A 25,069-nucleotide genomic window follows, 5' to 3' on the forward strand; every position below is an offset into this window, starting at 1 on the left:
TCAGGCTTTTTCAAAGAGAATGCAAATATTCAAACTAAGTAAAATTGGTCCAAAATCAAAGTATTATAATAAAAAGGTAATTAACAATATAAGCAATGTCATCACCGCAACAAACTATTAGAAGGTAAATCATAAGAATAAAAAATAACAAATTTATAAGGAAAAATAATAATAATAATAATAATAATAATAATAATAATAATAATAATAATAATAATAGTAACGATGATACTCATATTTTTAGGAGTTATAATATAATAATATTTACTGATTATAAATTAATATGATTGCATTAATTTGAATTAAAATAAATTACTAAATTATTTGGATAAATTAAACTATGTTGAAATTTAACTAGATGAATGCAGTGTGTAATTATAGATCTTAATTTCTACAATTCATGTCTATTAATTAATCCATGTCATCTTGTCAATATGATAGTCATGATTATAGAATGTAGTTCATTAAGCAATTTCACCACCTGGATTTATATATTTATATTCTTTATATATATATATATATATATGACAAATCGATAATATAAAAGCCTTGAATTCGTAGGAATCATTAATTCAACAAGTGAAAATATTAATTAATAATCCAAGAAATATATACTAATTTGAGATTAATCTACAACAAATTCATTGCTACTTCATCAAATTCAACATCCAAGGAGAAGATCACAATCAGTCACTGAGTTAAATTCAGTCTCAATTTTTCATAAGACAAGTCAGACTAATGATAAAAACTTGAGTCAACAGATATCATTCTCCTCTTGAGTTTTATTGAGGTCAAAGGTGAGCATTGAAGTATTGTTTCCTTTAGAGGCAACCTCATCAAAATTATCTGGCACAACGTCTTCTTCAAGCATTGAGTCTTGAACTATCTCGCCTGTTTCTTCTGGAGTTTCTTGAATCTTTTCCCGAGCTAAACCTGACGGATACACCATAGGCAATGAAGTTCTTAGAATTTACAAATTTTACAAACTAAAAACATGATTAAGCTCCATATTATAAACTTCCTGTTTGACTTATGTTCCCAAAGTTCTATAAGACCTCTTTGCATAAGAGTGAATTCCTCCCGAGACACAATTTCAAGTTCAACAATCAGACTATTCTCATAGCGATCCTGCACAAATTAAAAAAGGTGCAATCTGAAAAGGTGCATTAATTAGTAGCTAGAAGTCTTCAACGCCACTAATCAGAAGTACTTTCTATTCTTCATCAGCAACATTTCATCCTTCATGTCAACTAAAGAAGTCTTCAACGCCACTAATCGGAAGTACTTTTTATTTTTCATCAGCAACATTTCATTCTTCATGTCAACTAAAGAACATTTCAACTGGACACCATGGTAACTAATTAACTAATAAAGTTCCAAGTAAACCTTAATATGAATTTAAAATCCCAAACTAAAACAGAAATTAAAATTACAATTAAAATAAAGTATGTAATACAAATGGGAGCAATAAAAAGTGCCAACTGAGAAATTAAAATCCATTCCTTAAATTTCTAGACCAGTCTCAACAGTATGCAATAAAAGGAAGCAAATAATATGATAGCCTTGTCAAATCATATCTTCCCAAGCATTGTAAGATTCACTGAACAAAGTTAACTGACTAAATTACATCCACATCCTATTTTCCTTTTCAACTTTCTTCTTCCAAGTAATCTCCTTAGGAGGTAACCAAAAATAAAAAATAAAACAACAAACATGGAGACAAAGGAAAAGAGATGAGGTATACTAACTAAAATTGATATGATCTTGTTAGACAGATTAACAATTTACTATAACATGATCTCGCACATATTCAGATTTGAGAGTCAGATATAATAATATTTATTGTAGAAACATACATATAATTATTTACTTACCCATTTAGTACCTCATGCCACAAAAGAAAATAAGACTAGAAAATCGGTTGATAGGTCAATTGTGTTATTTAGGTAAATATCGTTTTCTTCAATTTGGTGAGAGAGTGTGATGAATAACAAATGAGAAAATCAGTGGTGGTTTACTAGAGAGATATGTATTTGTTTATTCCAAAAACATTCATTTAAAGAAACACTACTGAACTATGCAGAATAGTTAGTAACCGGCTCTATCCCCATTGATTTAAACTATTGTACCGAACTAGATGGCTAAACAAATCGCAAAAAATCCATAATTTACCTTCACCTCCTCAAGTATTTGTTGCGAAAGAAATAGGTTCGTGCTATTTATGAACCCGGAGCCGAATTTCTTGCGGTACTTTATTTCGAATATAAGCAATCCCTACAATGTTCAGAGTCTCAAATATGAAAGGCCTTTGGAAAGTGTCTTTTAATTACAGGATAATAAAACAACTGCATTGAATGTAGCAGCTTGAAATATAGTAAAAGATCCTTTTTGTGAGCTGACATAAGACATCATACCGTCCTAATTTCTCCATGCGCTATAGTAATAGCATCACCTATGTGCCTGTGTGCTGAGAATGCATCCAGCCATGACTGAACTGGCAACGTGTTGAACCACAGGTCTCTTGCGAATGATGTTGCGTGCTCCAGCAAAGAGAACAGGGAGGCCTCTTCAATCGCCTTGCAAAATAAGACGCTAGAGGCACAAAGAAAGAGGTCCCTCTCTTCTAATTTTCCTGGTAAGTCCGATTATGTCAGTGATGCATGGAAAACTTGTCTCACAACAAATTCCCTTCGGCAAGTGTACCGAATTTGTCGTCAAGTAAAAAATCACAATAGAGTGAGGTCGAATCCCACAAGGATTGATTGATCAAGCAACTTTAATTAGAGGACTGTTCTAGTTGAGCGAATCCAGAATTTGAGTTGAGAATTGCAGAAAATAAAATGGCGGGAAGGTAATTGACAGGAAAGTAAATGCTAGAATTATAGATCTGAAAGTAAATGACGGAAGGTAAATTGCAGAATTGTAAATGGGAATGGGGGAATTGCTCATTAAAGTAAATAACAGAAATTAAAGAGAATGGGTAAGATCAGAAATGGGGAGTTCATTGGGCTTAGGAGATGTTGCCTTCTCCGGATCAATTTCATTTTCATCTCTTCCTCAATCAATGCACTCATTGATCTCCTTGGCAATCTTAAGTGATTGAATTACAATTTCTTGTAATTCAATCTCTCAAATCTTGATCAATAGCCAATTCCTTGGTCAATTGCTCATGAGAAGAGATGAAGTATGGTCACTGATTATACCACATGCATTTCCCAAACCAAGTGTTGAGAGGATTATAGTCACATATCCATCCAAACCCAATTTGGTCCAGCATGAGAAAGCATTTCTAGCTTGATCTCTTCATTCCTCTTTCAAGGTTCAGAAGAGATCCAAGTATGAATAGCTTCTTTTTCAAGATAACTACTCAATTGGATGAAGATCGAAAGCTTTCAAGTAAAATCAAGAGAAAAGATAGAAGAAGAATAATGAAAACTAGTATTGATCCATCAAATTACAACAGAGCTCCCTAACCCAATGACAGGGGTTTAGTTGTTCATAGCTCTGGAAAATGAAAACAAAGATGGAGAATACATGATGAAAACTTAGAAGTGCAGAGAAAGTAAATACAGAGAGTCGTTCTATGCTAAGAGTCTCCCTATAATTTCCAACTCCCCAAAATATTTCAAAGATACTCCTATATATACTACTCTTCTGTTCTTCTAGTTGATTCTTCAAGTCTTGGGCCTTTGGATCTTGAGTTGGAAGCAGTTCTCTTCTTCATTGGGCTTAGCTTTTACTTGCAGAGAGAAAGTATGAAGTGGGCAGGGGCTTTGGCTCAGGAAGTTAGTGGTGTTAACGTTCAGTGAAAATATGGGTTCGAGAACGTTAGTGACAATCACTTTTTTTACTAACGTTCCTCACCAAAGTTAAAGGCCACGTTAACCTCAACGTTAGTGGCACAAACGTTTCCACTATGTCCTTCACACATGTTATTGGGACTCAACTTTCCCAATAACGTTGAGAAGCCTCCCCCTTCCCTACGTTAGAGCCCACGTTAACTTAGTTAACATGGCTCTTTTAACGTAGGCTTGCCATCCTTCAAGAACGTTAGTGACACTTACCATTGTCACTAACGTTCCAAATTGCCCCTATTTTCCACGTTAGAGTCCACGTTAACTAAGTTAACGTGGCTTCTAACGTGGCCTTGCTAGCCATCTCCAACGTTAGTGACAAAGTTGAGTGTCACTAACGTTGGCTCATCCTTCCCTTATCCACGTTAGCTTCCACGTTAACTAAGTTAACGTGGGAGTTAACGTGGCTCATGGTGGCATGTGTGGCTCCTTCCAACGTTAGTGACAATGTTGGGTGTCACTAATGTTGGCGATCACCTTCTTTCTTCACGTTAGCTTCCACGTTAACTAAGTTAACATGGGAGTTAACGTGGCTCATGGTGGCATGTGTGGCTCCTTCCAACGTTAGTGACAATGTTGGGTGTCACTAACGTTGGCGATCACCTTCTTTCTTCACGTTAGCTTCCACGTTAACTATGTTAACGTGGGAGTCAACGTGGCTCATTAGGGGCTTGTGTTCTTCCAACATTAGTGACAATGTTGGGTGTCACTAACGTTGTCGACCACTCCGTTCCTTCACGTTAGCTTCCACGTTAACTAGGTTAACGTGGGAGTTAACATGGCTTAATGTGTTTTGGCCAACGTTAGTGACAATGTTGAGTGTCACTAACGTTGGCTCCCCCCTCCTTCTTAACGTTAGAGGCCACGTTAACTAGGTTAACGTGGACTCTAACGTGGCCACTCATGATCTTGGTTCAACGTTAGTGATAATGTTAAGTGTCACTAACGTTGGCTCTATTTCTTAACGTGGGCAATGATGGCTTCGAGAGCGTTATTGGCAATCACTTTTCTCATTAACTTTGCAAGTTACTCCCATTCCACGTTAGTGTTAACGTTAGTGCAAATAACGTAGCCACTAATGTGGTTCTTCTTTGCTTCCTTTGTCCTGAAATTAAGCAATAAAGTGTATCAAAGTTCTAGTCCAAGTCATGGGAAATGCAACATCCAATTTGTCCTTAAATTCATGCAAAATTCTCATGAAATCATGTAAAATGCACAATGTATGCTTGAATCAAGATGTAAGTGAATATCTACCCAAAACTAGCTTATTTCCTAAGAAAATGCATGAAACTACCCTAAAAACAGTAAAGAAAAGGTTAGTGAAACTGGCCAAAATGCCCTGGCATCACAACACCAAACTTAAAGCTTGCTTGTCCCAAGCAAGTACTAAAACAAGAGAATGATGAAAGAAATGCCAAGAGACATGAGTCATTCTTGTGGAAGTCATGTCCTGGTTTTATGGTGGTTTCATGCATAGCAACTTAGGCTCATTCCTGGCTTTCAGACCTTTATCATGTCCTAGAATACTCACTTGTTATTGCATCCCATGAGACTTTTATTCATTGATCCTTTTGTTGTTATTTGAGGGCTTATTTTTGTTCTTAAGCTAAGTGCTCTGTAAGGGGGCAACTCTTTAAAATAAGCTTTCAGCCAACACTCTCGAACCAGTTGGTTCAAGGTGCTAGGTGTTGAAGCACCCCTAAGAACTTACTTGCTCAAGTCTCTCCCCCATACATACACACCACAGGCACATAGTTTATTTATTTTCTTTTCTTGAGACCTTGGTGTCCAGCACCTCTTTGGGTTACTAAATGCTCTGTGGTGAGGGTTACTTTTGATAGTGGACTTTCAGCTGATAATCCCGGGTTAGTTAACCCAAGTTACCAAGTGATAAGGCACCCCTAAGAGCTTATTCATCCAAGTAGATCCCTCACACAGGAGCACTACAGACACATGCCTCAAGATTAAAACCATTGGTGCCTAGCCTTATTGCTTACTATTTTTCTTTTATTCCTCAACTTTGATTGTTATTTCCCTTTTTCTTATTAGGATCTTCTTATTTATCTAGTCTCATGGGGTGTGTCTCAAGCATAGTATTCATGACAGATAGTTGTCTTCCCACCTTATGGTTGAACCAACTTAACTAACTTATGACCACACCACAAACTCATGGACTTACTCCCTAGTATGAACTCCACTCTGGTCTTTTGAAAACAATCATTCTCTTTTCATTTGATTCAAAAGGGACAAGCATACAAGTAAGTAAAGAAACGATGCAGTGACATAGAGACTAGCACACAGAGACCTCTTCAATACTTAAAAAAAAAAAAAACAGAATTTAAAAAGGTTTAAACTAATCATGGAAGCAAGTTCTATTTCATACAAGATCTTCCTTATTTAAAACTTAGAACAAGATGGACCAAAGAAAGAACTCCACCACCTTTTACTCTTGTGGATGTCCATGCTTTCCTCCTTGTTTGTCTTCTTTGTGTCCTCTTGCATTCCCTCTCATCCGTGTCAATCTTGCTTGCTTCCAATCCTCAAGTGCCTTTCTTACTGATTCATGACTCTCTTCCACCCTTTGTCTTTCTTCTCGTGCTATCCTGGATGCAATATAGGCAGTTGTCCTACCAAGTAACCGAGCCTGGCTTGAGTATTTATATGATGCCTAGTCTCACTCATGTAAACTCCTTCTGCGAATGCCCTTTGCTCGTCCAATAGTTCTGCCTGTTCTATTTGTCTTTGATGCATCTCATGTATATGTGCACCTTGATGTGCTTGGATGTTGATTAGCCTCTGGATGGATTCTTGTTGCTCATTTTGCCTTTGTTCCATCCTGTGAAATATTTCATTCCATTGTTGTCCTTAACTCAGTTGCTGATCCATCATTTGCTTTTGCCAATCCCCTTGTTGAGTCATCCATCTTGAGAGTGACTCCTCTTGCTGCCCCATCATCTGTAGTTGAAGTTCTCTCTGTGCTCCTTGGCTCTCCAAATATTGTTGAGATAGTCCACTAATGGCCTCCTGCAATTGATGCATATCCAAAGTGGTTGGTGCTTGCCCTTCTACGGCTTGTCCTTCTACTACTTGAGGGGCTGTCCTCTTCCTTTGCTTCCGTTGAGGTAGGGGGGATGCAGTGGCATGCATTCGTTGAACGGTTATTGGAATGCCCTCTTTTATCCACACGGGGTCCTCATCTTCAAACACCACCCCAGCTTTCTTGCACAGTCGGTAAATAGTGCTGGGGTAACATAATGTTCCTCTTGAGTCGCTCTTCTCTGCCATTTTTCTAATGCCTTCTGCTATGAGTTCATGAACCTTGATTTCTCCTCCTTTGAGTATACAGTGTACCAGTGTGGCTCTCTTGAGATTCACCTCCGAGTTGTTTGCTGCTGGGAGGATGGACCTCCTTACAATCTCGAACCATCCCTTTGCTTCCGGAGTAAGATCTGCTCTCTTGATGAACCTTGGTCTCCTATCTGCATATCTTTCCCAGTCAGCTCCTGGTACACAAATGTCTTGCACAATCTGATCATGATTAGGGTTGTTGTCCATCCTTGAATGATAACTCTCTTCTTCAAACGGTATGGACCACAGTTTTAATGCCTTCATGACACTCATGGGGCCAAAATCCACAATCTTCCTCTCACAAAGCTTGTATATGAGTCATCTGCCTTATCATAACGGACCGCATTTGCATAAAACTCTCTTATAAGATTTACATTCACCTTAATGACCAGATTAGTGAGGAGCTCCCATCTTCTCTTTTCTACCTTCATTGTAATTTTGGGACACTCAGTTTTCCTAACTTGAAATCCTAGCTCATAAATGATTTCTTTATCAACCATCCACCCATATTGTAATACATGATGCAAGCTTCTGAATCTCTTTTCATCATACGAGTGTTGCTCCATAGGTTCCTTCCCCTTCCTTCTTTTAGAGCTTGAAGATGCCATGATTGAGCGTTAATGTATGGAGTTGGCAAGGGTGTGGAGACTTTTGGTTGTTTAGGGTTGAGTGCAATGAAGGTGGTGAGGGAGAATGTGTTTAAATGGTTAGGAAATGCTTTGCTCCGAAATGGATAGGTGTGAAGAGTGGATGTGGAGTGTGGAGCTAGGGTACGGATCAAGGATCACTTTTATAGAAAGGTTGTGAGTGAATGGAGGGTGTGGATTGATGGACGGTTGGGGTTGTGCATGTAGAAAGGACAAGGATCATCACTTTATGATGGAGATTGCTCGGTCTTCAAGGGTCCCATTTTTTTTTCAATGTTGCATGGCAACATTTTCCAATGACTTCCCTTTTTAGAACAAGTGTATAGTCCTTCCTTTTGTGGTGTCCGAACCTTCTTCCTTTAATTGTCCAATCTATCTCTTTCAATGCTCCTTTCCTTTCCCTATAAAGATCAAATAAGAAAAGTAAGAAATATCATAAAAAAATCAATTTAGATTTTTATGGCTAAAATAATAAAGAGAAGAAAAGATTAGATTGTTTATTCATGAACTCCAACTAACTAATTAACTGTGTATCCCTTTATGCATTTTGGTGGCACCATGGGGTGACACCAAACTTAGTTTGAAGCATTGTGATGAAAAGTTCTGTTCAAAGCTCCAAGACTAGAATGCTCTCTGTTGCATTCATGCTTTCTTGGTATGCTTTGAACACCAAACTTGTTCTTCACTATATACTGCAATATAAGGACTTCACCAAGTTTGGGTTGGAATTTATGAATATTGACTTATTCACTAGTAAAAGCTAATAAAACATGGGTTGCCTCCCATGAAGCGCTTCTTTAGCGTCACTAGCTTGACGTTTCTCCTTCATCAGGGTGGTTGATAATGCTTCAAGTCCTCCCCTCTTGCCTTGGACTTATATCCATTGGTTGTATCAATGATCTCTACATGTTCCAAGGAAAGAACTCTGTTGATAGTGAAGACCTTAGGTAACTGAGATGGTACAGTGGGGAGATTAGGGGGGATATCTGGGAAGTAAGCTGAAATCACTTTATCTCCTGGAGAAAGGACTTCCGTAGGGATCTTCTTGTTCCTCCACCCCCTTGGTACCTTCTTCTTTGTCCCTTTTGATGCTTCCTTGTTCTTGGCGACTTCTTCTTTTAAGTGAATTTTGTTGTTGTCTTCACATGCCTCTGGTGGTTTAGGTTCCTCCAGCTTCTCCTTGAGCTGTGACGATTGCCGTTTGCCTTGTTCATCATTCAGTGGGGTTCTCAGATGTGTTGGTGGTGCCTCAGTGCTTGTTTTCTCTGTCAGCATCCTGTTATGATCATTGCTTGGTTCTTTGTTTTCTTGGTCAGCTTCTTGGGAGAGTTTGAAGACATTGAAGCTGAGTTGTTCATCATGGATCCTCAATATTAGCTCCCCTCGCTCCACGTCTATGAGTGCTCTGGCTGTAGCTAGGAATGGTCTTCCCATTATGATTGGGTGAGTGTGACTCTCTTCCATGTCCAAGATGACAAAGTCTGTGGGAAGAAAGTTTTCCCCACCTTTAACAACACGTTTTCCACCACCCCTCTTGCTTGTTTTTGAGTTTTGTCAGCCAGCCTGATGACTACATCTGTGGGCAATATCTCATTGATTTGCAGCCTTTTCACCAGGGATAGAGGCATTAAATTGATGCTTGCTCCCAAATCGCAGAGTGCTCTATCAAACATTGTTTCTCCTATGGCACAGGGGACATGAAAACTCCCTGGATCTTTTCTTTTTGTAGGCAACTACGGTTGAATGAGGGCACTGCACTCCTTGTTCATCACTATAGTTTGGCCTCCCTTGAGTGAGCTTTTCCTGGGAAGCAACTCCTTCATATACTTGATGAATGCAGGCATTTGTTGGATAGTCTTGATGAATGGTATGTTCACATGCAGAGATGCAAATAAGTCAAGAAATCTTGAGTACATTCTCCTCTCCACAGCTCCCTTGAGCAGTTGGAGAAAAGGTGCATAGAGTCTCAGCAACTCCTGTTTTGAGATTTCTGGTTCTTGGTAATCTTTTTCCACCTCCTCTACTGAGGTATCTTCAGGTTATTCTGACAGCTTGCTTGGCTTGTCCTCAGTCTCCTTATCACTTATAGTGACCATCTTGCAATCTTCCCATCTTACCTTCTTTGTTTCACCTCTCGAATTCTTCTCTATGTCACTTGGGAATCCATCTGTGGGTTTGGGAATTTACTCAGAGAGATATCCTACTTGAGATTCCAACCTCTTGATTGTGTCTCCCTGGTTCTTGAAACTGGCTCGCACTTCCTCCTTGAAGACCTTGTTGTCTTGAATCTCCTTGCTTAGGCCTTCAAGTAGATTCTCAATCCTTGATATTCTTTCATCAAATGATGACAGGTCAGGCTGAGTAGGGTTATTCTGGCCTTGATATGAATGTGGGGAGGTGTTGTTATGGGGGTGTTGATATGGTCTAGATGTGAAGTGTTGGGTGGCTGCATTGTTTGGATTTGGGCGTCTTTGATCAAGGCTTTGGTCTTGTTGATTTTTCCACCCAAAGTTTGGGTGATTCCTCCATCCAGAGTTGTAGGTCTTGGAGTATGGATCATGGTTTTGCCTAGGTGAATTCCCAATGTAGTTGGCTTGCTCCTGACTACCCTCTGCTTCTTCATTCACTCCTTCTTGGGTTGTTGATGAAGTGGAGACTGCTGCTACTTGGTTCTTCTCCATCTTCTTGGTGAGGTCAGCCAGCTGCTGGGTAATGAGCTTGTTTTGGGCCAGCAGAGCATCTACATTGTTTAGCTCTATTACTCCTCTTGTGTTCCCTCTTTCGGAAGCATAGAAGTAGTCGTTCTCTGCTACTATTTCAATGACATCTATGGCTTCCTCAATAGTCTTCTTCTTGTTCAAAGATCCTCCGGATGAATGGTCTACGGCCTTCTTTGACTCATAAGAGAGCCCTTCATAGAAAATGTGCAGCTGCACCCATTCGTTGAACATATCTGGTGGGCACCTCCTTGTTAAGTCTTTAAACCTCTCCCATGCTTCATATAGAGTCTCACCATCTTGTTGCCTGAAAGTTTGGACCTCAGCTCTCAGCCTATTGATTCGTTGAGGAGGGTAAAATCTTGCTAAGAATTTGTTCACCACGTCTTCCCAAGTTGTCAAGCTCTCCCTTGGGAAAAACTCCAGCCACTTAGCTACTTTATCCCTGAGTGAGAATGGAAATAAGAGCAGTCTATAGGCGTCAGGATGAACACCATTAGACTTCACTGTGTCACATATTCTCAGGAAGGTGGTTAGATGTTGATTGGGGTCCTCTTGGACACTCCCTCCGAACGAACAGTTGTTCTAAAAAGGGTGATGAGCTGTGGCTTCAGTTCAAAATTATTGGCATGGATGGTTGGCTTTTGAATGCTACTTCCACAGTTCCCTGGGTTTGGATTGATGTAAGAGCCTAAAACTCTTCTATCCTCCCCAGCATGATTTGCTCCACCTCCTCTGCCATGGTTGTGAGCCTCTTCTTCATGATGGTTTTCCATGTTTTCTTCCATGTTTGGTTCAAAGTATTCCTCAAAGTGTTCCTCCTCTTCTTCACCACCAACTACACGTTTTTCTCTTGCCTCCCTCCTTAGTCTAAGGAAGGTTCTCTCAGGGTCAGAATCAAAGGAAGTTGAAGCGCCGCTTCTTCTCCCTGTCATACAACCAACAAGTACAAGCAAAGAGAATAGGTGCAAAAAGTATATATGTCAGAGTTACTGTTAGTGTGAGTGATGCAATATATCAAACAGTTAGTGGGTTAGTGAGATGAATAGTAAATAACAAAGAAAAAGTAAGGGGGAAGGGAAGAAGTTATCTAAAACAGAAAGTAAATGACTCAAACAGAAATTTAAATCAAACAAAAATAAATTGCTCAATCTAGTTATCCTCCAATCTAATCATTGTTGATGCACAATCAATCCCCAGCAACAGCGCCATAAACTTGATGCACGGAAAACTTGTCTCACAACAAATTCCCTTCGGCAAGTGTACCGAATTTGTCGTCAAGTAAAAACTCACAATAGAGTGAGGTCGAATCCCACAAGGATTGATTGATCAAGCAACTTTAATTAGAGGACTGTTCTAGTTGAGCGAATCCAGAATTTGAGTTGAGAATTGCAGAAAATAAAATGACGGGAAGGTAATTGATAGGAAAGTAAATGCTAGAATTATAGATCTGAAAGTAAATGACGGAAGGTAAATTGCAGAATTGTAAATGGGAATGGGGGAATTGCTCATTAAAGTAAATAACAGAAATTAAAGAGAATGGGTAAGATCAGAAATGGGGAGTTCATTGGGCATAGGAGATGTTGCATTCTCCGGATCAATTTCATTTTCATCTCTTCCTCAATCAATGCACTCATTGATCTCCTTGGCAATCTTAAGTGATTGAATTACAATTTCTTGTAATTCAATCTCTCAAATCTTGATCAATAGCCAATTCCTTGGTCAATTACTCATGAGAAGAGATGAAGTATGGTCACTGATTATACCACATGCATTTCCCAAACCAAGTGTTGAGAGGATTATAGTCACATATCCATCCAAACCCAACTTGGTCCAGCATGAGAAAGCATTTCTAGCTTGATCTCTTCATTCCTCTTTCAAGGTTCAAAAGAGATCCAAGTATGAATAGCTTCTTTTTCAAGATAACTACTCAATTGGATGAAGATTGAAAGCTTTCAAGTAAAATCAAGAGAAAAGATAGAAGAAGAATAATGAAAACTAGTATTGATCCATCAAATTACAACAGAGCTCCCTAACCCAATGACAGGGGTTTAGTTGTTCATAGCTCTGGAAAATGAAAACAAAGATGGAGAATACATGATGAAAACTTAGAAGTGCAGAGAAAGTAAATACAGAGAGTCGTTCTATGCTAAGAGTCTCCCTATAATTTCCAACTCCCCAAAATATTTCAAAGATACTCCTATATATACTACTCTTCTGTTCTTCTAGTTGATTCTTCAAGTCTTGGGCCTTTGGATCTTGAGTTGGAAGCAGTTCTCTTCTTCATTGGGCTTAGCTTTTACTTGCAGAGAGAAAGTATGAAGTGGGCAGGGGCTTTGGCTCAGGAAGTTAGTGGTGTTAACGTTCAGTGAAAATATGGGTTCGAGAACGTTAGTGACAATCACTTTTTTACTAACGTTCTTCACCAAAGTTAAAGGCCACGTTAACCTCAACGTTAGTGGCACAAACGTTGCCACTAACGTTTCCACTATGTCCTTCGCACACGTTATTGGGACTCAACTTTCCCAATAACGTTGAGAAGCCTCCCCTTTCCCTACGTTAGAGCCCATGTTAACTTAGTTAATGTGGCTCTTTTAACGTAGGCTTGCCATCCTTCGAGAACGTTAGTGACACTTACCATTGTCACTAACGTTCCAAATTGCCCCTATTTTCCACGTTAGAGTCCACGTTAACTAAGTTAACGTGGCTTCTAACGTGGCCTTGCTAGCCATCTCTAACGTTAGTGACAAAGTTGAGTGTCACTAACGTTGTATCATCCTTCCCTTATCCACGTTAGCTTCCACGTTAACTAAGTTAACGTGGGAGTTAACGTGGCTCATGGTGGCATGTGTGGCTCCTTCCAACGTTAGTGACAATGTTGGGTGTCACTAACGTTGGCGATCACCTTCTTTCTTCACGTTAGCTTCCACGTTAACTAGGTTAACGTAGGAGTCAACGTGGCTCATTGGGGGCTTGTGTTCTTCCAACGTCAGTGACAATGTTGGGTGTCACTAACGTTGTCGACCACTTCGTTCCTTCACGTTAGCTTCCACGTTAACTAGGTTAACGTGGGAGTTAACATGGCTTAATGTGTTTTGGCCAACGTTAGTGACAATTTTGAGTGTCACTAACGTTGGCTCCCCCCCTCCTTCTTAACGTTAGAGGCCACGTTAACCAGGTTAACGTGGACTCTAACGTGGCCACTCATGATCTTGGTTCAACGTTAGTGATAATGTTAAGTGTCACTAACGTTGGCTCTATTTCTTAACGTGGGCAATGATGGCTTCGAGAGCGTTATTGGCAATCACTTTTCTCATTAACTTTGCAAGTTACTCCCATTCCACGTTAGTGTTAACGTTAGTGCAACTAACGTAGCCACTAATGTGGTTCTTCTTTGCTTCCTTTGTCCTGAAATTAAGCAATAAAGTGTATCAAAGTTCTAGTCCAAGTCATGGGAAATGCAACATCCAATTTTTCCTTAAATTCATGTAAAATCCTCATGAAATCATGTAAAATGCACAATGTATGCTTGAATCAAGATGTAAGTGAATATCTACACAAAACTAGCTTATTTCCTAAGGAAATGCATGAAACTACCCTAAAAACAGTAAAGAAAAGGTCAGTGAAACTGGCCAAAATGCCCTGGCATCTGTCAGTCAATATATAACTTCAATTACAATATACTAACAAATTACAAATTAAATAACTTTAAGACAAAATATGTTATTAAAATCACATTTTCCAGGTGGTTTAAAACATCAAGTGTTTCCAATGTCTAATTTCGATTATATGCTATTTGCTAATTAATAATTATGCAAGTGTATAACCTTCAATAGGACAAACCATAGAATTTTAGTACTCATGTCCTAAATTGGTATCTAAATACATCTATAAATAGGCAGCCTCTTTGCAATTATCGATGGCATCAGTGGTGGGTTCTTCTAAATCGTCGTCCCTTCTCAACGACAAACCTTCGACGTCAAATTCAGACAACCCAGTCAAAATCGGTTAGGGGAAAAGTTCGAACTGACATTGTCCTATGTCTTCACCCATGTCAAACATATCCCTTAGGTTCACATGGACTACTACACTCCATTCTTTATCAGCTTCGTCATCCACATAGTATACAAGGTGAGCCTCGGATGCAAGAATGTATGGTTCGTCATCTTCTCGATGACCGTTATGAATTGGATGAGAGAAGTTGACCACTGTGTGCCCCAGAGAGTCTTGTTTTATGCCTCTGTCAGAGGTGGTGTTTGCCCTAATACATCTAAACAAGACGATTGTGAATTGACCGCTGTAATTTAACTCAATGATGTCCACTAGTTTTTCGTAATACGAGACACTACTGGTGCGCAGAAATCGTGACGGTTCCATTCCTTGGTAACGGCGCTGAAAACTTTATACGCACGTTCATAATCTTAATTCTTTGTCATAACTTCGCACAACTGACCAGCAAGTGCACTGGGTCGTCCAAGTAATAAACCTTACGTGAGTAAGGGTCGATCCCACAGAGATTGTCGGCTTGAAGCAAACTATGGTCACCTTATAAATCTCAGTCAGGCGGATTCAAATGGTTATAGAGTTTTAATAATTAAATAGATAATTAAAATATGAACTAGGATAGAGATACTTATGTAATTTATTGGTGAGAATTTCAGATAAGAGTATAGAGATGGTTTCGTTCCTCTGAACCTCTGCTTTCCTGCTGTCTTCATCCAACCATTCCTACACCTTTCTATGGCAAGCTTTATGTAGGGCATCACCGTTGTCAATGGCTACATCCCATCCTCTCTGTGAAAATGGTCCAATGCGTTGTCACTGCATGGCTAATCATCTGTCGGTTCTCGGTCATACTGGAATAGGATTTACTATCCTTTTGCGTCTGTCACTACGCCCAGCACTCGCGAGTTTGAAGCTCGTCACAGCCATCCCTTCCCAGATCCTACTCGGAATACCACAGACAAGGTTTAGACTTTTCGGATCTCAAGAATGGCCATCCATGGGTTCTAACTTATACCACGAAGATTCTAATATCTCGGACTCAGTCCTCTGTATTAGATATCTAAGAGATATTCATTCTAGCTTGTTTGCATGTAGAACGGAAGTGTTTGTCAGGCACGCGTTCATAAGTGAGAATGATGATGAGCGTCACATAATCATCACATTCATCATGTTCTTGGGTGCGAATGGATATCTTAGAATAGGAATAAGCTTGAATTGAATAGAAAAACAGTAGTACTTTGTATTAATTCATGAGGAACATCAGAGCTCCACACCTTAATCTATGGTGTGTAGAAACTCTACCGTTTGAAAATACATAAGTGATAATGGTCCAGGCATGGCCGAATGGCCAGCCCCCATGAAAGTCTAAGATAGCATAAAAACTAATCCCAGGTCTCCTTTACAAAGATAGTAAAAAGTCCTATTTATACTAAACTAGTTACTAGGGTTTACAGAAATGAGTAAATGATGCAGAAATCCACTTCTGGGGCCCACTTGGTGTGTGCTTGGGCTGAGCATTGAGCTTTACACGTGTAGATGTCTTTCTTGGAGTTGAATGCCAGTTTGTAACCTGTTTCTAGCGTTTAACTCCACTTTGCAACCTGTTTCTGGCGTTTGACTCCAGAATGCAGCATGGAACTGTCGTTCAATGCCAGTTTACGTCTTCTATCCTTAATCAAAGTATAGACTATTATATATTTCTGAAAATCCCTGGATGTCTACTTTCCAACGCAATTAAGAGCGCACCATTTGGAGTTCTGTAGCTCCAGAAAATCCACTTTGAGTGCAGGGAGGTCAGAATCCAACAGCATCTGCAATCCTTCTTCAACCTCTGAATCTGATTTTTGCTCAAGTCCCTCAATTTCAGCCAGAAAATACCTGAAATCACAAAAAAAATACACAAACTCATAGTAAAGTCCAGAAAATGTGAATTTTAATTAAAAACTAATAAAAATATACTAAAAACTAACTAAATCATACTGAAAACTATGTAAAAACAATGCCAAAAAGCGTATAAATTATCCGCTCATCAGCTACCAATAGCAACATTACTGTCACGCTTGCTTGCATAACTCCTGGTGTCAGAAGTGACATAAATCCTGCTATTTTAGGTTTTCAATCCTTCCTCTCTCAACAGGGTTCTGAACTTAAATCCATTTACGTTGTAAGATGTAAAGTGGCTAACTTGAACATTGGGCCTACATGCAAGCCACTGCAACTCGTTCGGGTGCATGATGCTTCCCAAAGGAACCTGGATGTGAACAGGTATGTGTTTCACCAGCTTGGGATTAAAACGACAGGACACCATTTAAATGTGTAAATGGATTAATGATACCATGATTCACCTTACGCTTGAACCACTCTGGAAATTCTCTGTGCACAACACTGTCTATGTGAGACTGGGACCTTGTCCTACTTCGTAATTTTCTCTTTGTGATCGCCCTGAATTCACTGGATACATCACAACAAATTTATGTCAGGATATCCAACTGTAGTAGATCATACGAAATCCATACTTTCAAATGTACTTACTCTATAAATTTTTCCACGACCGGGCAATTGACCAATATGTGACGGTGAGCTTGGAATTTTTCAGTTGGTGTAAGAGTGTAAAAAGAAGAAGCCCCGACAGCCTTTCCAACCTCTGGGAACATGGGTGGACTTTCATCAAGCATAAGTTCACGTGGTCGATCGTCAACATGCTTTGGTCGATTAATCCTAGTCTCGACATTATCCAGGTACCTTGAACAGAATACGAGTATCTCCTCAGATAAGTAACCCTCTACAATTGAGCCTTCTGGTTGGGATCTGTTACGCACATACTGCTTGAGACGACATAGGTACCTTTGAGAATAAAACACGTGTCATATGCCGAAATTAAATACATAAACACAAATTTGTTTGATAATTACCTTTCAATTGGGTACATCCACCGATAATGCACTGGGCCACCGAGACGCACCTCCTCGACCAGATGCACTGTCAAGTGAACCATGACTATAAAGAAAGAAGGAGGGAAAATCATCTCCATGCGACACAGAGTATGAACTATGTGATCCTGAAGGAGAGGAAGTTGTTGAGGGTCTATGGATTTGCTACATATTCGGCGAAAAAAGGATGATAAATCTGCCAGGACAGAAGACACTAGGGTAGGCAATGCATTCCTTAACGCAATTGCTAGATTATCCATCTGGAAAGATCACGTTTAGTCCTTAGAAAGAGCTCTTTTTGTGGATTAGTCATAGTAAAGATGGCGGAGGGGTACTTTCCATCTTCTCGTGGCCACAAATCATGCTTGATGCCCATTGACCGGAGGTCTTTTCGAGCTTTCATGTGGTCTTTAGACTTACCTTTCTCGTTCAGTATGGTGAAAACTATGTTGTCGCACACATTCTTCTCTATGTGCATGACATCAAGATTGTGACGCAATCCATTGTTCTCCCAATATGTCAGCTTAAATAATATATTCCTCTTCTTCCAAGGAGACTCGTCTTGGATGGCTGTTTACTGTCTGTGTGTCCTTTCCCCGCAACCGATTGAGCCTTGCCAAGTTGGACATGCACACCCTCACCAGAGAATTTGACAGGTGGACCTCTATCCTCTATCTTTCCATCAAATGAGTACCGGTCTTTTCTATATTTATGTTCATGATTCAGAAAGCAACGATGTCCCATGAAACACCCACCAATGATACTAAAACAGTGCTGAAGTTCCTCCAGAAACATATCTTTAGCAGATTTGGTGTCCCTAGAATACTAATCAGCGATGGGGGCACTCACTTCTGCAATAAACAGCTTTACTCTGCCATGGTTCGGTATGGAATTCGCCACAAAGTGGCCACTCCATATCATCCACAAACCAATGGGCAAGCTGAAGTCTCTAACAGAGAATTAAAGAGAATCCTGGAACGGACAGTAAATACCCGTAGAAAGAATTGGGCACGGAGCTTGGATGATGCTCTGTGGGCTTACAGAACAGCATTCAAGACCCCTATAGGGACCTCTCCATACCAACTCGTGTATGGTAAGGCATGCCACCTGCCCATGGAACTAGAACATAAGGCCTACTGGGCAACCAGATTCCTAAACTTTGATGCCAAATTAGCAGGAGAAAAACGATTGCTCCAGCTAAATGAGCTAGAGGAATTCAGATTCACAGCTTTCGAAAATGCCAAGCTTTATAAAGAAAAATCAAAAAAATGGCATGACAGAAAGCTGTCATCTAGAATCTTTGAACCAGGACAGAAGGTTCTGTTGTTTAACTCTAGACTCAGGCTATTCCCCGGGAAACTGAAATCCCGGTGGAGGGGACCATACGTGATTACAATGTATCACCATATGGTTATGTGGAGCTTCAAGATATTGATTCTGATAAGAAGTTCATTGTCAATGGACAGAGAATCAAGCATTATCTAGAAGGCAACATTGAGCAAGAATGCTCAAGGCTGAAGCTAGATTAAAAGCTCAGTAAGGTCCAGCTAAGGACATTAAAGAAGCGCTTGTTGGGAGGCAACCCAATTTTTATTTACTTTCATGGTTTTTCATGTTTTATTAGGTTCATGATCATGTGGAGTCACAAAACAAATATTAAAAATTGAAAACGGAATCAAAAAAACAGCAGAAGAAAAATCACACCCTGGAGGAAGCACCTGTCTGGCGTTCAACGCCAGAACAGAGCATGGTTCTGGCGCTGAACGCCCAAAATGGGCAACATCCTGGCGCTAAACGCCCAGAACAAGCATGGTTCTGGCGTTCAACGCCAGAAATGGCTAGTAAATGGGCGTTGAACGCCCAAGATGGGCACCAACCTGGCGCTGAACGCCCAGAGTTGTGTGCAAGGGCATTTTGCATGCCCAAATTGGTGCAGGGATGTAAATGCCTTGACACCTCAAGATCTGTGGACCTCATAGGATCATTTCAAGATCTGTGGACCCCACAGGATCCCCACCTTCCCTCCTCATAATCCTAGTTTTTTTCTTTCCACATCTTCTTTTTCATCTATTCCCTCTTCTTTTGCTCGAGGGCGAGCAACATTCTAAGTTTGGTGTGGTAAAACAATTATGTGAAGGATCTATAGCTCAGTGGTAGAACATGTGGCTGCAAATCAAGAGATACCTCCGGGGATACACTTCCCTCCACATAACTATTGGAAGCAACTGAGGATAGAAATACCAAAAATCACATAATTATGTGAAGGATCTATAGCTCAGTGGTAGAACATGTGGCTGCAAATCACGAGATACCTCAGGGGATGCACTTCCCTCCACATAACTATTGGAAGTAACTGAGGATAGAAATACCAAAAATCACTAGGAATCAAGCCACAAAGGCAAGGAAGAGACATAAAAGAGCTCAAGAACATCATTGGTGCCTCAAGAAGGAAATGCCATCATCACTAAAGTGGACTCGTTCCTTGTTCTTACTTTCTCTGTTTTTCGTTTTCTCTATGCTAAGTGCTTATCTATGTTTGTGTCTTCATTACATGATCATTAGTAGTAATTAGTGTCTAGTTTGATTTTATCCCCAATTAAGTTATAGTCTATTTTTCTCATCATCAGCAAACATGAATAAAATAGTAGATCTTTTGAATAAGAGGCAATAAAATTTCGAGTTTTTAATAAGAAAAATTCTAATTAGTAACATGTGGTGGCAACGCTTTCTGTCTTCTGAATGAATGCTTGAACAGTGCATATGTCTTTTGAATTTGTTGTTTAAGACTGTTAAATATGTGGCTCTTGAAAGAATGATGAACATGAGACATGTTATTGATAATCTGAAAAATCATAAAAATGATTCTTGAAGTAAGAAAAAGCAGCAAAGAACAAAGCTTGTAGAAAAAAAATTAGAAAGAAAAAGAAAAAGCAAGCAGAAAAAGCCAAAAGCTCTTAAAACCAAAAGGCAAGAGCAAACAGCCAATAATCCTTAAAACCACAAGGCAAGGGCAAATAAAAAGGATCCCAAGGCTTTGAGCATCAGTGGATAGGAGGGCCTAAAGGAATAAAATCCTGGTCTAAGCGGCTAAACCAAGCTGTCCCTAACCATGTGCTTGTGGCGTGAAGGTGTCAAGTGAAAACTTGAGACTGAGCGGTTAAAGTCAAGGTCCAAAGCAAAAAGAAGAGTGTGCTTAAAAACTCTGGACACCTCTAATTGGGGACTTTAGCAAAGCTGAGTCACAATCTGAAAAGGTTCACCCAGTTATGTGTCTGTGGCATTTATGTATCCGGTGGTAATACTGGAAAACAAAGTGCTTAGGGCCACAGCCAAGACTCATAAAGAAGCTGTGTTCAAGAATCATCACAATGAACTAGGAGAATCAATAGCACTATCTGAATTCTGAGTTCCTATAGATGCCAATCACTCTGAGCTTCAATGGATAAAGTGAGATGCCAAAACTGTTCGGAAGCAAAAAGCTACTAGCCCCGCTCATCTAATTAGAATCTGAGCTTCATGCAAAAAACTCTGAGATATTATTGCTTCTCAACCTATTAGTCTTCTATTTTATTTGTCTAGTTGCTTGAGGACAAGCAACAGTTTAAGTTTGGTGTTGTGATGAGCGGATATTTTATACGCTTTTTGGGGATAATTTCATATAGTTTTGAGTATGTTTTAGTTAGTTTTTAGTCTATTTTTATTAGTTTTTAGGAAAAATTCATATTTCTAGACTTTACTATGAGTTGTGTGTTTTTCTATAATTTCAGGTATTTTTCTGGCTGAAATTGAAGGAGCTGAGCAAAAATCTGATTTAGGCTGAAAAAGGACTGCTAATGCTGTTGGATTCTGACCTCCCTGCACTCAAAGTGGATTTTCTGGAGCTACAGAACTCGAAATGGCATTCTTCCAATTGCGTTGGAAAGTAGACATCCAGGGCTTTCCAGCAATATATAATAGTGCATACTTTGCATAAGGATAGACGACGTAAACTGGCGTTCAACGCCAGTTCTCTGCCCAATTCTGGCGTCCAGCGCCAGAAAAGGATCAAAAGCTGGAGTTGAACGCCCAAACTGGCATAAAAACTGGCGTTCAACTCCACAAATGGCCTCTGCACGTGAATTGATTAAATCTCAGCCCAGCACACACCAAGTGGGCCCCAGAAGTGGATCTCTGCATCATCCATCATAGTCTACTCATATTTTGTAACCCTAGGCTACTAGTTTAGTATTTAAACAACTTTTAGAGACTTATTTTGTACCTCATGACATTTTCAGATCTAAACTTTGTATTCTCTGACGGCATGAGTCTCTAAACCCCATTGTTGGGGGTGAGGAGCTCTGCTGTGTCTTGATGAATTAATGCAAGTATTTCTGTTTTCCATTCAAACACGCTTGTTCCTATCTAAGATGTTCATTCGCGCTTAACTGTGATGAAGGTGATGATCAGTGACATTCATCACCTTCCTCAAACCATGAACGTGTGCCTGACAACCACCTCCGTTCTATACCCGATTGAATGAGTATCTCTGAGATCTCTTAATCAGAATCTCCGTGGTATAAGCTAGAACTCATGGCAGCATTCATGAGAATCCGGAAAGTCTAAACCTTGTCTGTGGTATTCCGAGTAGGATTCAAGGATTGAATGACTGTGACGAGCTTCAAACTCCTGAAGGCTGGGCGTTAGTGACAGATGCAAAAGGATAGTAAATCCTATTCCAACCGGATCGAGAACCAACCAGTGATTAGCCGTGCTGTGACAGAGTGCGTGAGCGTAGTTTTCACTGGAAGGATGGAAGGTAGCCATTGACAACGGTGATCCACCAACACACAGCTTGCCATAGGAGGACGTGCGTGCGTGAATCAAAAGACAGAGGAAAGCAGAGATTCAGAAGACAAAGCATCTCCAAAACTCCAACATATTCTCCATTACTGCACAACAAGTAATCTTTAATTTATGCTCTCTTGGTTATTCACAATTCAACTGATAAACATAATTGACTTCCTGACTAAGATTTACAAGATAACCATAGATTGCTTCAAACCAACAATCTCCGTGGGATTCGACCCTTACTCACGTAAGGTATTACTTGGACGACCCAGTGCACTTGCTGGTTAGTGGTACGCGTTGTGAAAAGTGTGATTCACAATTCGTGCACCAGTAAACATCTATATCATTTCCAGGCATCTTAGGACCAGGAATAACCATAGAGAGGATAAACGAGGTGGGTTTCACACAAATCCAGGGGGCATGTTATACGGGATAAGAACCACGTGCGAAATTGAGTAGTTCAAGCTCATGTTTCCAAAAGGGTTAACGGCATCACTAGCTAAGGCTAGGCAAACACTAGACGGGTCACCGGAGAAGTTGGTATATCTTCTGTCAAATGACTTCTATACCTCGGCGTCCCTTGGATGCCTGTATATACCATCAGAGTTAGGACCTCTCTTATGCCACAGCATGTCAACGGCGGTCTTACTAGACATGTATAACCACTCTAATCGTGAATCAAGGGGAAGTAATGAAGAATCTTCACCGCTTGTAGTTTTTCGTTCTTCTTAACAACCATGTTGATCCTCACTCTGGAGTTCTTCTTAGTCTTATGCTTCCATTTCGATGTCCCACACCGTTTACATTTGGTCAGCTCTTTGTCGCTGCCCTGATATAGCATGCAGTCATTTGGACATGCATCTATTTTCTTGTACGCGAGGCCGAGCTTTCTTATGACTTTCTTGGCATCGTGAACAGTGCTTGGTATCCGTGCATGCTCAAAGCCTTCTGCCAGCAACTCCAATATCATTCTGAAGGCCTTGTCGCTCACTCCGCACATGGACTTTATATGATAGAGCCTTACCAAGAAAGATAGCTTCGAGAACTTCGAACATCCCAGATATAACTCCTGCTCTCCATCATCGAGTAGGTCATGAAAATTGCGGGCCTCGCGACTGGGTTTATTGTATAGGTATGGCAACTCATCCGCATCCCCTCCAGGATTTTCATTCACTAAGTCTTCTTCCTTGCCATGAAATCCTTGGAAGTTGAATGCCTCATGGACCATTTCAAGCATTGGGGCATTGAAGTTTCTATCGGGTTGAACTTCTTGTCCATCACTAGGGCTCTCTACTACGCGTCTCTCACCGTGATGTATCCAAAATGTATAACTAGAGGGGAAAGGGTTTATCAGCAAATGATCGTACGCATCCTCTCTATTTTGTAGAAGGCTGAACCCACACTTCGGACATGGGCAGCGTATCATCCCATCGGATGACTTATTGGCAAATGCAAAATCTAAGAATCTTGTCAAACCATCCCTATATCCTGCACCAACTCGTGGCTTTGAAAACCAACTCTTATCAATATCTAATTTAATGAAATTATAGAACGATGAGAATTTATATAATAGAGTCAGACCACCGGCTCAAATAATAATAATATATCTTAAATAAATTCAGGGAGTGTAGACTATGATATAGTCATACTGCTTGAAATAAACTGTGAGAATAACTCTTAAAGAAAAAAAAAAACAAAAAACACAGTCACTAACATCCATGATAATATGGAGCCCACAAAATTATTCAAGCAAGTAGCTTACTCATTTGAAAATTCTGCTCTTTGAAAAAAAAATTATTGGAATGAATAAACTCTGGTTCCAATGCCAAAAAATTGAAAGGAAAAGAAACCTTCCTTACAAAAAAAAAAAAAAACAAAAACAAAAACAGAATAGAGGAGTATAGGTTAGATGTAAGAAAATATTTAGGACAAAAGCATAAAAGAGGTAAAAAATCAAGTCTAAAAGCAAAATAAAGAGATTAAAATTGTTATAGTTAGATAAATAAAAAAGGGCTAATATATAAAGGGATTAAGTTAATTAACTAGCTTTCACGTGCACTTGAAGCAGATAAATATATCCATACATGGTTACAAACAAAATGTGTACTTTTCTATAGGTTTATTGTCTTATTCAGATTGTAGATCGCTTACTTTAAAACCATATAAATTAAGGTGCAAAGCTGCTACGCAGACAACATTTATTTAATTAATTAGTGTGAAGATTTGAAAATATTTTATCTATGCTTATGTAGCAGAGGAATGGAAGATATTTGGAGAGGTTCTAATCAGAACCATTTGGTTGTTCGAATGATTTAACAAAAAAAATGGATGATCAAGCTAACTGATTCGCTTAAGTATGAAACATCTTAACTTAACACACAGCTCAAAATGGCAAAACTACCGCTAATCCTATAGCAATGAAGGTGGTGTGTCTTAGTATTTTATCATTTTATCGATAGTAACATTACTTAACATCAAATAATGAAGAGAATAGCTATTTTGAAATCTCAATTAATGAAGGGAACCGCTATTTTGATAGTCCACCATACTGTTCACATAATAGCAAGAGTGTGTAATGAGAGTCACTAATAGTGGAGAGAAAATGGTGAACAATTTGAAAGAATGACATGGAGGAAAAAATAGACCAGAAATCTCACTTCTGAATTCTAATCCAGTTAAATATAAAAAATGAGAGCATAACCAAAGACAGTGATTGCAAACCAAAATGCAAAAATAGAACT

The 25,069-nt window shown here is 39.5% G+C and overlaps 2 protein-coding genes and 1 non-coding gene across 3 annotated transcripts; 1 reads left to right on the forward strand and 2 right to left on the reverse strand.

Annotated features, from left to right (window-relative positions):
• Positions 1 to 754: 754 nt before the first annotated feature.
• On the reverse strand, positions 755 to 17,566 carry LOC148576539 (uncharacterized). Its single transcript, XM_088502747.1, has 7 exons — positions 17,484 to 17,566; positions 17,104 to 17,415; positions 16,907 to 17,022; positions 2,415 to 2,632; positions 2,173 to 2,274; positions 1,035 to 1,128; positions 755 to 933 (listed from the first exon to the last, which is right to left on the reverse strand). Exons 1-7 carry the CDS (start codon positions 17,564 to 17,566, stop codon positions 755 to 757), a joined length of 1,104 nt encoding a protein of 367 aa, XP_088358873.1.
• Positions 10,796 to 10,902, forward strand: LOC148576540 (small nucleolar RNA R71). Its single transcript, XR_015903074.1, has one exon. It is a non-coding gene; the product is annotated as a small nucleolar RNA R71 (small nucleolar RNA).
• Positions 17,567 to 22,995: 5,429 nt separating the features above from the next.
• LOC148576541 (uncharacterized) lies at positions 22,996 to 24,048 on the reverse strand. Its single transcript, XM_088502748.1, has 2 exons — positions 24,033 to 24,048; positions 22,996 to 23,858 (listed from the first exon to the last, which is right to left on the reverse strand). Exons 1-2 carry the CDS (start codon positions 24,046 to 24,048, stop codon positions 22,996 to 22,998), a joined length of 879 nt encoding a protein of 292 aa, XP_088358874.1.
• Positions 24,049 to 25,069: the final 1,021 nt, after the last annotated feature.

The sequence above is a fragment of the Arachis ipaensis genome, chromosome B1 (genome assembly GCF_059453495.1).
Source record: "Arachis ipaensis isolate K30076 ecotype BB chromosome B1, ASM5945349v1, whole genome shotgun sequence".
NCBI lineage: Eukaryota > Viridiplantae > Streptophyta > Magnoliopsida > Fabales > Fabaceae > Arachis > Arachis ipaensis.

Excerpts from the sequence above, each read along its gene's own strand:
- LOC148576539 (XM_088502747.1), bottom strand. The coding sequence starts at position 17,566 with ATGGTTCACTTGACAGTGCATCTGGTCGAGGAGGTGCGTCTCGGTGGC. Across the intron at positions 17,023-17,103 it reads GTCGTGGAAAAATTTATAGA|TGAATTCAGGGCGATCACAA; the intron begins GTAAGTACATTT and ends TGATGTATCCAG. Across the intron at positions 1,129-2,172 it reads AAATACTTGAGGAGGTGAAG|GATCGCTATGAGAATAGTCT; the intron begins GTAAATTATGGA and ends TAATTTGTGCAG.